At 32.9% G+C, this 12,964-nt stretch overlaps 1 protein-coding gene across 15 annotated transcripts in view; it reads left to right on the top strand.

Moving 5' to 3' along the window:
- Liprin-alpha (PTPRF interacting protein alpha) overlaps positions 1-12,964 on the top strand; it is a 75,183-nt gene that overhangs the window by 16,420 nt on the left and 45,799 nt on the right. For all 15 annotated transcript variants that reach the window (XM_018521852.1, XM_018521866.1, XM_018521867.1 and 12 more), the window contains exons 3-5: positions 1,336-1,437; positions 1,654-1,818; positions 9,208-9,282. In XM_018521852.1, the coding sequence (XP_018377354.1) occupies positions 1,336-1,437; positions 1,654-1,818; positions 9,208-9,282 (342 nt within the window). The remainder of the gene's footprint in view (positions 1-1,335; positions 1,438-1,653; positions 1,819-9,207; positions 9,283-12,964) is intronic.

Genomic DNA, 12,964 nt, shown 5'->3' with positions numbered 1-12,964 from the left:
TTGCTTAGAGGCGTACGACTTTCCATAAGAAGCGAGTTTCACTTCACCTCTTCCTTGCTAAGGAGCAAGACTTTCCACGCGAAGCGTAAGTTTCAACCCATTTCCCCTCTGCCAAGCGGCGTCTGAGTTTCCACGCAAAGAAAGGTCCACCCTACCTCCCCCTCCCCTGCCTAGGGGACGCATGACTTTCCATGGGAAGCAAGATCCACCCCATTTCCCCCTTGTTTCAAGCAAGGAAGGATATAAAATAGTTTTTAGTATTAGTGTATATATTGTGGCCTCCCTTAATATCTCCGCTATTATATAACGAATCCTAATGATTACTTATGAAATTATTTGTTCAGTAGCTCGCCGTTACACCATGACGCCAATACTCAATAGCCGGCACTTATAACGAATTTTTACTTTCAAGTATTTCGGAACGTTTCTGAGATACATTTTAGCATTTAATTACATCTATTTCTTCATTTTTCTTAAACTTGAGCGTATTATCACATGAATATATGTATTTTTGAGTGTGTTGTATACTATTTAATATTTTATTTGACTGCATATATTTTGAATTATGCAAATTTAAACAAAAGCATGACATTTTGCTAATATGGCCCTCTATGGTCATATTGATTACTAATGGCTCACGGCCTCTTTTTTTAGGTTTTCATATCAAACTAATTATTTGATAATCGATTGTAGCTCTATAATGCTGTTAACCTGTAGTTTATATTATGTATTATTTTTGTACTGAGATTTTTAGTACTAAGAATCTTACATACAGAAGTTATGTGAATGTATATACATTTATTTGCATACATTCTAAAATGTAAAAAATTTTATTTTTTTGTTAATTTTGTGACCAAACTGTTTTCTAAACAAAACTTATTTTTTGAGGCTATTTTTGTGGAAGATCACATTATCATGTTTTTCTTCGAGTCTTTATGCAATGTCGCCACATTTTTAATTATGTCCTAAGTAATAAATATTTTTTAACTTTGAGTCCAAAATCGATTTAACAACATTTTAACGAATGTAATTGTCAAGTTTTAAACTTTAATATTGATTATTAACCAAGTTATTGTGTAAAATGTAATTGGGGTGCTATAATACCACCTTCTCTTCTATATATAGCACAAATAAGACGTTACTTTTTCAAACTTTTTTTATTAATAATTTTTGAATAAATAACAAGCGAAGGCTGAAACCTGTTGAAGGTCAAGGTGATGCCCTTGACAACATCAAGATCAAGGTCATTGATTGGATGGTCCCTTATATTGCATAATTACTTTATTCTTTTTGTAAAATAATTCTTTAATATTAACGAGTACCGTTTTATTACAGGAATTTTCTCAATTGACCAAAGAACTGGCGGCGGCGCGAGAGAGCATCTTGGAAAGAGAAGAGGAAATTTCCGAATTAAAAGCGGAGCGAAACAACACACGTGTGCGTAGCTGATTTTTTATAATAACATTTTAACAACTCTATGATTTTTTAAAATTTTCTAGGCTTTTTAAATAATTATTCTTTAATAAGTAAATGTGCATTTAACGTATAATAAAAATAAATAAAAGTAACAATAAATAAAAAATTGTAGAGTTAATGACGGAACAAATGGCTCTGTATGGTTAATATAATATACTTCATTATCGATATTTCCAGCTCTTACTGGAACATCTAGAGTGTTTAGTATCGCGACATGAACGGTCACTTAGGATGACGGTTGTGAAACGTCAAGCCGCTGCGCAATCTGGTGTATCGTCTGAGGTGGAAGTCCTCAAAGCTTTGAAAAGTCTTTTCGAGCATCACAAGGCTTTGGACGAAAAGGTATTTTATGCTACTTTATCAAATACCATTATATTGTCATTTTTTAACAGAGCAAAGTTTGATTTACAAGGGTTTGTTTTATGAGAGAAACTATACACACTATGAAAGAAGAAGCTCAAATCAATTTTTATTTGAATTGAATCCAATTTTTGGTTGTAGTATGTGAAAAATACTTGTATAATTATCGACAAACAAAAGATATTTATTACTTGTAAATTATACCGTAATTACGACGTATTTGATTTATTTCTACTTTATCATTTCTGTGATGCACGAGAGTGACAATAAACGCTTGCATGAATGATCACTTCTACTAATATATTACGCTTTTGAATAGTACTCATCAGATAAAGATCAACGCATGCATATATTACGATTACGTATTACTTAAGGAAGGTGTAGTTACGAAATAAGTAAAGTAAGATGAAATTACCTATTTTTATGTTTCTTTTTCTCATCATTAGCTCGACACATTTGAATCTACTTTTACTTTCTTAAATAAATAACTACATGTTGATCGATGCTTTTTTCCTAAATAATTCTTTCTGAATTTTTATTATAGTTTGAAGAAGTAAATTTTGTTCCATTTCTTATTTTTAGCCATTTTTTAATAAAATTTTGGTAATTATACCGAATAGAGGACTCCCCTCCTATGACCTTGATATATGTTGTCAAGGTCATGACCCTGAGTAACCTCCAACAAGTTTTAGCCGTCACTCGTCCTTCATTAAAAAGTTATTAACCCTTTGGCCTACAACCACGAGTCTCACTCGGACTGAAATATGCTGAATTCTCGGGAAAATTAATGAAAATATTTGAGAAGTAACGAAATATACAGTATTTTAACAGATTTATTAATGAACGTTACTGAAAACGGAAACATTACATACTTGTAATGCTATAATATCTTATATATTGTCACAAAATTACAATTTTTCCTCTACAATTATCATTTCTATGGATAATCAAACCCGGACGATAACATTAAAATCACAGTTTTTAATAAAAATTTAGTATTATTTAGTTTTATATGCATATACATATCTACGAAATTGCATAAGATTAATACTGCGTTATCAATTTTTTACCCTTAATCATATAATTTTTTACTTTTAGTAAACAGCTTAAACAGGGACGCGAACTCCCATAAGAATGTCGGTTTTTAATAATAGGTATCTTGTCGGTGTCTGTATACAGGATGTTTCAGAATTCGAGGACACGGATTGCACAGCATGATTGTATGTGCCAAAATTGGGTTGCTGAATGGATTGATTTAAAAGACAGACCATTCTTTCGCAAAATTCAACTTCTGTCAGAAAAGTGGGAAAAAGTCATAGCTTCCGGGGGCAAATACTTTGATTGACGTATTCACACATTTTGTTATTGAAATAAATGTTAAGAAAAAAAAACAGCGGCTTTCAATGCAAGCACTAACATATATACATATACATGGTGTTTCCTCTAACTTGAATTTAAAATATCTCCGTTGTTTTTGATAATACGAGAAAATACCACACGGGATCTTGTTCGATTTGAAGGGGGGCACATATTATGAGCAAAAAATTTTTCTCAAAATCATGTTTTTTGAGACTTCAGAGACTCCACTGTTTTAAATGAAATTGTATGATTCACTCTTTCGTATGATGTAAACCGCATTTGTGTTTTTAATTCGTCTCGTGGAACTTTGCAAATTCCATAAAAAATGTTGAGATCTGATGCGTCTTCATTTATGTTTGTGTAACTTCACAAAATATCAATAAGACTGATTTTTTAAGTACTGATCTGAAAAGTAGGGATTTAAAGCTGTAAAATGCTTTTTTAAACATCTCGATATGATGATTTTTTACGAAATTATTCTGTCTTGAAATTTTCCTGTAGGATGGAATAGGCTCCTTTAATTTTGTTGAGTAGTATATATATATATGTAAAATATATAAAAATGTATTTGCAGATAGAATCAAGTGTTGGAAGTAAGTTATCGACTGAGCTGTGATTATCTAAACGGTGTATAGTCGATAACTCACTTCCCATGGTAAAAGGTTGGGACATCCATTAACATTCACCCTGTATATACATATAGTATATACAGAGTGTCCGAAATTTAAATGTCTAAACTTCAGGAACGTATAGAGAATCCATAAACTAAGAAAAAAGTCCTGTAGAAATATGCTCGTGTTTACTTCGTTTTGGAGAAACTCGCAAAAAGGATAAAACGTAGTTTTCATTTTTGTACTTTTTTATTACTTGTTCACGTTGTATTTATTCACTTGCTTAATGTAGATATTGTTCAAAATGTTGGCCTCTTCAGCAATGCAAGTATTGCATCTAGTATTACGGACAGCTCGTGATGACGAATAAATTTCCTGCTTCAGGACCCCCCACACAAAGAAGTTCAGTGGTGTCAAATCAGATGATCGGGGTGGCCAAAGTACTACTCCTCCACGTCCAATCCATCGTCGTGGATAATGTCTGTCTAACCAAGCTCGAGTAGTTCTGCCATAATGAGCTGGACATCCATCGAATTGAAACTACATTTCAATCCGTTGCTGCAGGTGGATGTCTTCTAAGTAATCAAAGAAATCAGTCTCCAAAAACTCAGTATATCTGGCTGCATTTAATTTGTCGGGTAAAAAAAATGATCCCATTAGAGAATCGTTCCAAATTCCGAGCCAAACATTAACAGCAAATTCATGCTGGAACCTACTTTAACAGCAAGTTCATGCTGGAACGAACAATATTTTTTATGGAACATTTATTAACCCATAAATTGTTCGAAATTTTTACCATCGTGTTCAATACAACACTTAACGCGTTTTATAATATTTCTCATTATTGACTGCAGCATTTCTCCTGTAATGCCTTCAACAGCTCTAGTGATTTTATGTCGTAAATCTTCTTCATTTTTAGGAACAGTTGCATAGACAATGTCTTTAATGTATCCCCAAAGGAAAAAATCGCAAGGTGTCAAATCCGCAGATCTCTCGGTAGCCATCGTGTAGGGCCATTAGCCATTAGTACCTACCCAACAATTAGGGAATCTATCATTTAAAAAGTTGGCTACAACACATGTATTATGTGGTGGAGCCCCATTGAAAAATAATGTCTCGAAAGATTGATAACGGAAGATAGCGTAAATAATTCAAAATATTAGTTTGAATCTTGTTTTTCAAATTGTGATATGGAGAGAAATCAACTTCTTAAGATTCAATACTTAAGATGTCGATTATCTTTTACTCTCATCTACTTGTAAGATTAGGTCTGTAATTCGTTTCCTCACTGCGAAGAACATTAAACCAGACCACATTCATCAACAAATCTGTGAGATGTACGGAGAAAATGTGATGAGTGATTCAATGGTAAGGAGATGGGTTAGACAGTTCAATGAAGGACGTGATAATGTGCATAATGACGCCCACTTCGTTCATCATCATTGAATCACTCATCACATTTTCTCCGTACACCTCACAGATTTGTTGATGAATGTGGACTGGTTTAATGTTCTTCGCATTGAGGAAACGAATTGCAGACCTAATCTCACAAGTGGCGGGATTTTCAATTAACTTCGCCATTCCAAACAAGCACCATGAAGCGCACACAACACTCAACTAATCCGAAATGGCGTCAACTCCTTCTCAATGGGTCAGGGCAAGTACCGCGCATGCGCGCAACTGCATTCGCGGCGCTGCGGCGGCAGGAAATACAAACGGAACTTAGTTTGTGGACGTACCTCGTATTACGAGTTAAACAAAAATTTTCTTCTATCAACAGATTGTTCTATTATTACGTTTAAGTATCTATGTGAAATTTGAGTACAAATCTGTAATTGATTTAAAAATTCAAGTTTTTTTTGTATGTTTTGACTTCTATGTAAAATTACGTTTTACTATACACGTACTTATTTGCATTTGATAAGCATGTAATATTAAGAATTGAATCAAATTTTATACATGTACTAATAAAACATAAATATCCGTGCAAAATTTTATTTGGATTGATATTCATTTGATCGTTTAAAAATTATTGATCGAAAATTGCAGCAAAATGGTCATTTTTTTGCATGAATTTTTATAAGCCAAATTATTTTCTATTCTATTTTTTGCAGTTGGTTTTAGGACGTATTTACAGGATAATATACAAATTTTTTTAATAATATTAGCTGATATTAGCTATTTTTGGCTGATTATTTGACTGATACTTTTAACTGATATTATATAGATAAAACATTCTTAAATTAACATAATGTCCTCAAATCTTTCCACTATTTGTATACATGCACATACGTGTATCCAGACCACCCGTACATCCTTTTTATCTTCGCAGAATAAGGTCCAATCGTAAAAGTGTTTAGATAAAAGTTGCAGAGTATAAAAAGATATATTTACTGACCTTATCAATTTGACCTTAGGTGGCGTCACCAACGTGGCGTCACCAACGTGGCGTCATCAACGTGGCGTCAGAGTAAGGTCATGTCGATTTCTTTAAATGGAACATCCAACTTTTTATTCCAATATCTAATAGCCGATATCGAGAGCTTTTTAAAACACTATAATACAGTTATTTTTCATTGAGTACTTTTCAAGTTATAAGGTTCGAAAGTTACAGTACTACCGGCATTAGCATTACGCAAAATGTCCGACCGACAGCTGAAATCGCTTGAATGTTGTTCAGGATCATGTCCTGGATAACGTTTGTCAAGATCAAGGCCATTGAAGATTATTCCTCTTATTTTCACTTTTGCACTAAAAATTCATTTACGGTACAGCTTCCAATGGCTTTGATCTTGACAAATGTTATCCAGGATATGATCTTGATATTAGCTAATGCTAATGGTAGTACTGCAACTTTCGAGCCTTATAACTCGAAAAGTACTCAATGAAAAATAACTTTATTATAGTATTTTGAAAAACTCTCGATATCGGCTATTAGATACTGGAATAAAAATTGGGTATTCTATTTTAAAAAATCGACATGATCTGACCTTGGCGACGCCACCTAAGGTCAGTAAAAAGATCAGTAAAAAGCTCTTTTTAAACCCAGCAACTTTTATCCGAACACTTTAAGATTGGACCTTATCTTGCGAAGATAAAAGGGTAGTCTGAAACACCTGAATACACACACACACGCGCGCGCGCGCCGGGTATAATAAAGCGACTGTACCAAGTTAATTTCTTGAAAAATATGCATTTTCTTGAAAAATGTTTCAGACAAAAGTTTTTTGACTTTAAGGGGGATATAATATGGCATCATTAGACCTTAGGTGGTGTTGTCAAGGTCAGGGCAAGGTTACGTTGAATTTTTTAAAATAAAACCCTCCATTTTTTATTAAGGTACTTAATGAAAATGAACTTAATTACAGTGTTTTCAAAAGTTCTCGAGGTAAGCTATAAGACTATGTAATGAAAAATGGAGGGTTCCATTTAAAAAATTTAACGTGATCTTACCCTGACCTTGAACGCGACCTAAGGTATAACCAATGATGCCATATTATGTTCCCCTTGAAGTTGAAAAACTTTTGTCTGAAACATTTTTCAAGAAAATGCATATTTTTCAAGAAAATAGCCTAGTACAGTTCCTTTGTACACCCGGTATATACATGTGTGTAGGGTGTCTCACTTTAACTTTGATACCGAAATATTTCGAAAATTATAAAAGATACGGAAAAATATTCTACAAAAAGATTGTAGAGTTTAAAAAGATCTATTTACTGATCATATCCGTTTAACATTTGGTGGCGTTGCCAAGATCAGGACGAGGTCACTTCGAATTTTTAAGAGGACACCCTAGATTTTATTGCATATTTTTATAATCTTTCCTGAGACCTTCTCAAAACGCTAAAATTTAATTCACTTTGGATCAACCGTTTTGAAGTTATCGAGATTTATATGGTAAGATATCCAATCAATGAAGATCGATGGTTGATTCAATAAAGGCAAGATCGAAAGATGATCCTGCCAATGGAGGTAAGATCGGAGGATTAAGCAGCTTTGTCTAACTGTTATGTATCACTCTCGAAATTAAATATTCAAAGTGTGCACCGTTATTTTTTAAGTACAAAATCTTCCGCATCTAAAGTTTCGTAGGACTCCTTTGAGTATTTGCAACGATATTCGTTTGACTGGCTCTTCTGACTCTTTCCATTATATCTAATCTCGTGGTTGATGCTTCCTGATACACAGCATCTATCACATATCCCCACAAATAGTAATTAACATGATTTAGGTTTGGTGATTTTGGAGGCCACAAGACTGAGTCTTTCTGACTTATCGAATGACTTGAATATTGCTCATCTAAGAAAATTTGAACATCTCGAGAGTAATGTACTAGTAATGCCACCTAATGTTAAACGGATATAATCAGTAAATATATCTTTTCAAACCTTATAACTTTTGATGGAAATATTTTTCTGTATCTTTTATAATTTTGGAGATATTTTGGCGTCAATGTTTTAAAATGCGCGCGCATGCGCGCGCACACACACACACAGTGCCTGCTAAAAGTTCCGATTGAATATCTCAGAAAGTATGCATTTTTGAGAAAAATGTTTTAGACAAAAATTGTTGGGTTTAAAAGGATACATTTAATTATCTTATAGTTTGACTTTGGATGACGTCACCAATGTTAGGTCAAGGTTACATCAATTTTTTTAAATTGAATATCCTCTTTTTAATCCAGAATCTAATAGCCAATGTCAAAATCTTTTTAAAACGCTATAATAAATTTAATTTTCATTAAGTACTTATCGAATTATAAGACTTGAAAGTTACATTACTGTCATTATTAGTATTATCTAAGGTGTCCGATCGATGACTAAAACTTTCTAAATGTTGTTCAGGATCATTTTCTGGATAACAGTCGTTAAGATCAAGGTCATTGGAGAATGTTTCTCTTATTTTCATTTTTACATAAAAATGAATTTTCAGAATTTGCAAAAATGAAAATAAGAGAAACAATTTTCAATAACCTTGATCTTAACAAATGTTATCTAGGACATGATTCTGAACAATATTCAAGAGGTTTTAGCCGTCGGTCGGACATCTTGTGTAATGCTAATGCCGGCGGTACTGTAACTTTCAAGCATTATAATTCGAAAAGTACTTCATGAAAAATAACTTTATTACAGTGTTTTGAAAAGCTCTTGACACCAGTTATTAGATTCTGGAATAAAAAATGGGGTCTAATTTAAAAAAAATGCGACCTTAACCTGACATTGGTGACGCCACTCAAGGTCAAAGTGATCATTAGATAGATCTTTTTAAATCCTACAATTTTTGTCTAAAACATTTTTCTCAAAATTGTAACTTTCCGAGATATTCAGCCGGTCCGGAACTTTTGGTGGGCACTGTATATGTACACTGCAGCTAAAGGATAACAGTTGTGATGAAATTCCAGGTACGTGAGCGTTTGCGCGTGGCCCTTGAAAGAAATACAAGTCTCGAGGAGGAACTAGCCCATACCAAAGAGGAAGTGAGTTGTATACTTTGTTAATTGAAGTATGAAAATATTGTAAATATTTCCTTAATAAAAGATATCTATTATCTGAAGATATTAAGAAAACCTAGAATTCTTAGAGAATTTTTTTTGCTTGGAGAAGTCAGAAAATTTGTAAAGAAATTTTTATATATAAGTATATATATATATATATATATATATATATATATATAGATATTATTTTTCCTTTTATATTCTTTCATTTTTACATGGGATAAAAGGAGGATGCCCATGGTATAGGGGGGTTTCTGCCTTAGAGGTGGAACCTCTGAAACCGATAAATTTATTTCGAGTATGATGAAATCTATTGCTCAATATCAAATTCCACTTTCTTATCGCTAAGGAAAGTTGAAAAAATCATGTTCGAAATTTTACATATTGATGACGCGGTGGCGAGAGAAGTAGAGAGCGAACGAGATAGTAAAAGTGGAAGGGAAAAGCTGCTGGCGTGTCCGAGCTCGAGTAATGATAGTCAAGATTGAGCGGAAGTAAAACATGATTTTTTCAACTTTCCTTGCCGATAAGAAAGTGGAATTTGGTGTTGGGCGATAGATTTCATTATACTCTAAGTGAATTTATTGGTACCAGAGGTTTCATCTCTAGGGCAGAAACTCTCTTATACCCACTGAACTATATGTACACTGGAATGAGCATTAAGGAATTCGTGGCCGCAATTGATCAGCCGCCATTTTGGCTGGGTCGGATACTTGAGCAAATCAGAAGCGTTCGCGCGCGCGTTGCGATCGATGTATGGAAATCTATATGGATATGAATGGTATATAGACAAAAATAATGTTACTTCAATTTTATTAGTACATTCAATAAAAACTTTAATAACACTTCATATCCTACATCGTTAATATGCAGGAATTGATATATTTAATACAAAATTGTTACGTATGAAATGAAAGGACCTTTTTACTTCTCTGCCCACAACCAGGCACACAGCACTTCATGTTGATGATTTGTAGACAGTCACGCGATTTTATAATCCTTCAAATATAACCTCACACACGATAATCTTGCTAACATATGCGTCTTACTTCTTCTTCGCGTGAAAATATGCAGAATACGAAAGTTTAAAAGAGTAACATAAACTCAATTGCGCGTTTGAAGCCGGTCACACTTTCAAAAAATTTTCTATGCTTCACAGCGGAGATGCCCATTCCAGTGTATATATAGTTCAGTGCCTAATATCATGGGTATTTTTCTTTATTCCATTCCTACTCTCTAAAAGTAAACTAACGAAAAATATCAGTAATGTAAACAGTAAAATATGGTTTTATTAATAATCTAGGAGTATTTCACTGAAATTCAGTATAAACAATCACACTTTGCTTTCCCATCTTATATCTCACTAATTATGGTAGTGAAAATAAAATTTCACTGTGAAATCAATAATTTATAAAATAATAATAGTATAATTGATATAATTTATAATTAAATTATGGTATGTATTATTATATTAGATACCGCGGAAAGTTCGTGTCGTTTATTTTTTAGATCAAAATTCTACATAGAATATATTATTATTGTTATTATACCAGTCAATAGAACAAAGTTTTAGCTTTAAAAATTTGTTTTTTATATTGCGATACGATGATTTTTAACGAAGTTATAAGTAATCAAAGTCAAAATGTTTCTTTTATCTAATTCGCGATAACTCAACAACAAAAAATTTTAGGAATACTTTTAAAAAACGATTTTAGGAAAAATTTAAGTTTTTATCACTTGGATGGAAAGACCGAAAAATTTTGCAAATTTTTTGGGGCAAATGATAGACCCAAAGTTAGAAGAAAATTTTCCATCTTTTTTAGTTCGTACTTTTCTGTATGTAAAATTTATCAAACTCACAGAAACTCAAAAAGCATAGTAACCTTTCGAAAGTAGAGATTTCAAGTTCCAAAACTGTTTTTTTAAATATAAATTTCGTTTATTTTTGATGAAGATATAACACAGACTCGTAAATACAATTTTGTGCTAAAAAAAAAACGACACGAACTTTCCGCGGTACCTAATGTTAAACTGATATTTAAAAAATTAGATAATAAAAGGAAGATGTTAAAAAATGACAGATTTCTGCCCACAAAAAGGTGTAAGTAAACGGAATAGTGTTTTTTTTTTTATAGATTTTGATCTCCTGAATACACACAATAATGTTAATAAAAAGTTCGATAGGGAACACCTTGCAAATTGAGCTTGAATATGAAATGTTTAAAGAAATTGCAGTATTCTTGTTTACTTTTCAAGATGTTCCAAATGCCACGAACTTTTTCATAATTTTATCACATTATTGTAAATATGACCTAAGAGATCAAAATCTACAAAAAACACTATTTCTTTTACTTATATTTTTTTGGGCAAAAGTCGGTCCTTTTTTAATATCCTCCAAAAAAAGGGCGGATTTTTGTCCAAAAAGATGCATTGTAAGTAAAAGAAATAGCGTTTTTTATAGATTTTGATCTTCTATACGATAAAATTATTGAAAAGTTCGTGGCATGTGAGAAACATCTTGAAAATTAAACAATAATACTAAAATTTCTTTAAATATATCATGTTCATGCTTAATTTTCAACAATGTTCCCTATCGATCCCGAATTTTTTATTAACATTATCGTATTCAGAAGATCAACATCTATAAAAAAACGCTATTCCTTTTACTTATACCTTTGTGGGCAAATTCGACCTCTTTTTAACATCTTTTTTTATAGAATAGCAATTATATAATGGATATAATTTAATAATTATATAACTCATAATTTATAAAGTTTGTAAAATATTAAACTTAAAATGATAAGAAAATGTAATATTTTAAAACGTAGAATCAAATATTGAACATGTTTTCCGATCTCATCATAGATTTAAATATAAATAATAAAACGTTCAATATACAGGGTGTCAGGAAATAACCGCAAAATGTTTCGTGCGTGGATAGAACAGACTATACTGATTGTGAGTCGAAAAGTTCTGTATCATTTTGCAAGTTTCCCCAATAGTTAACGAGATGAATCCTTAAAGATAGCCGAATTCGCGCGCTCGCCCGACCTACTACTGCGAAGTGTATACGCCTACCAATCGCTTGGCGCGCGGGCCGTAAGGAACGGAGAATGGGGATAGTCTGGCAATCGCGCCGTCCGAGGTCCGAGCTTCGCGGCTCGCGGCTCGCCGGTGTGCGCGGCGCGGGGCTCTTGCCAGGCAGTCCCCGCGCGCGCCAAGCGATCGGAAGGCGTACTACACTTCGCAGTAGTAGGCCGGGCGGGCACGCATATTCGGCTATCTTCAAGGATTAATATCTCGTTAACTATTGGGAAAACTTGCAAAATGGTACAGGACTTTTCGATTCAGTATAGTCTGTTCTACCCACGCACGAAACATTTTGCAGTTATTTCCTGACGCCCTGTATATATGGTTTTCTTAAAGAAAAGTTTCTTTTTCTATTATTTTAACATAAGTTTTTATTAATTTATAGAAGTTTATATAAAAAGTTTCGTACAAAAAGAGTATTTGAATATAAAATACTCTTCGCAATAAACAAATTTTCATGTTTTAAGATGCTAGTAGTACAGGGTGGGCCATCTATTGGTACGTTTTTAAAAATGCGATCAAATGAGCATACATTGATATTTTTTATTAATTTTTTTTAGAGGGAGCCACATGA

Source organism: Trachymyrmex cornetzi, unplaced genomic scaffold (genome assembly GCF_001594075.2).
Source record: "Trachymyrmex cornetzi isolate Tcor2-1 unplaced genomic scaffold, Tcor1.1 scaffold124, whole genome shotgun sequence".
Taxonomy (NCBI): domain Eukaryota; kingdom Metazoa; phylum Arthropoda; class Insecta; order Hymenoptera; family Formicidae; genus Trachymyrmex; species Trachymyrmex cornetzi.
Note: the sequence above shows the minus strand (reverse complement) of the source record. Positions and strands in the feature narration are given on the sequence as shown.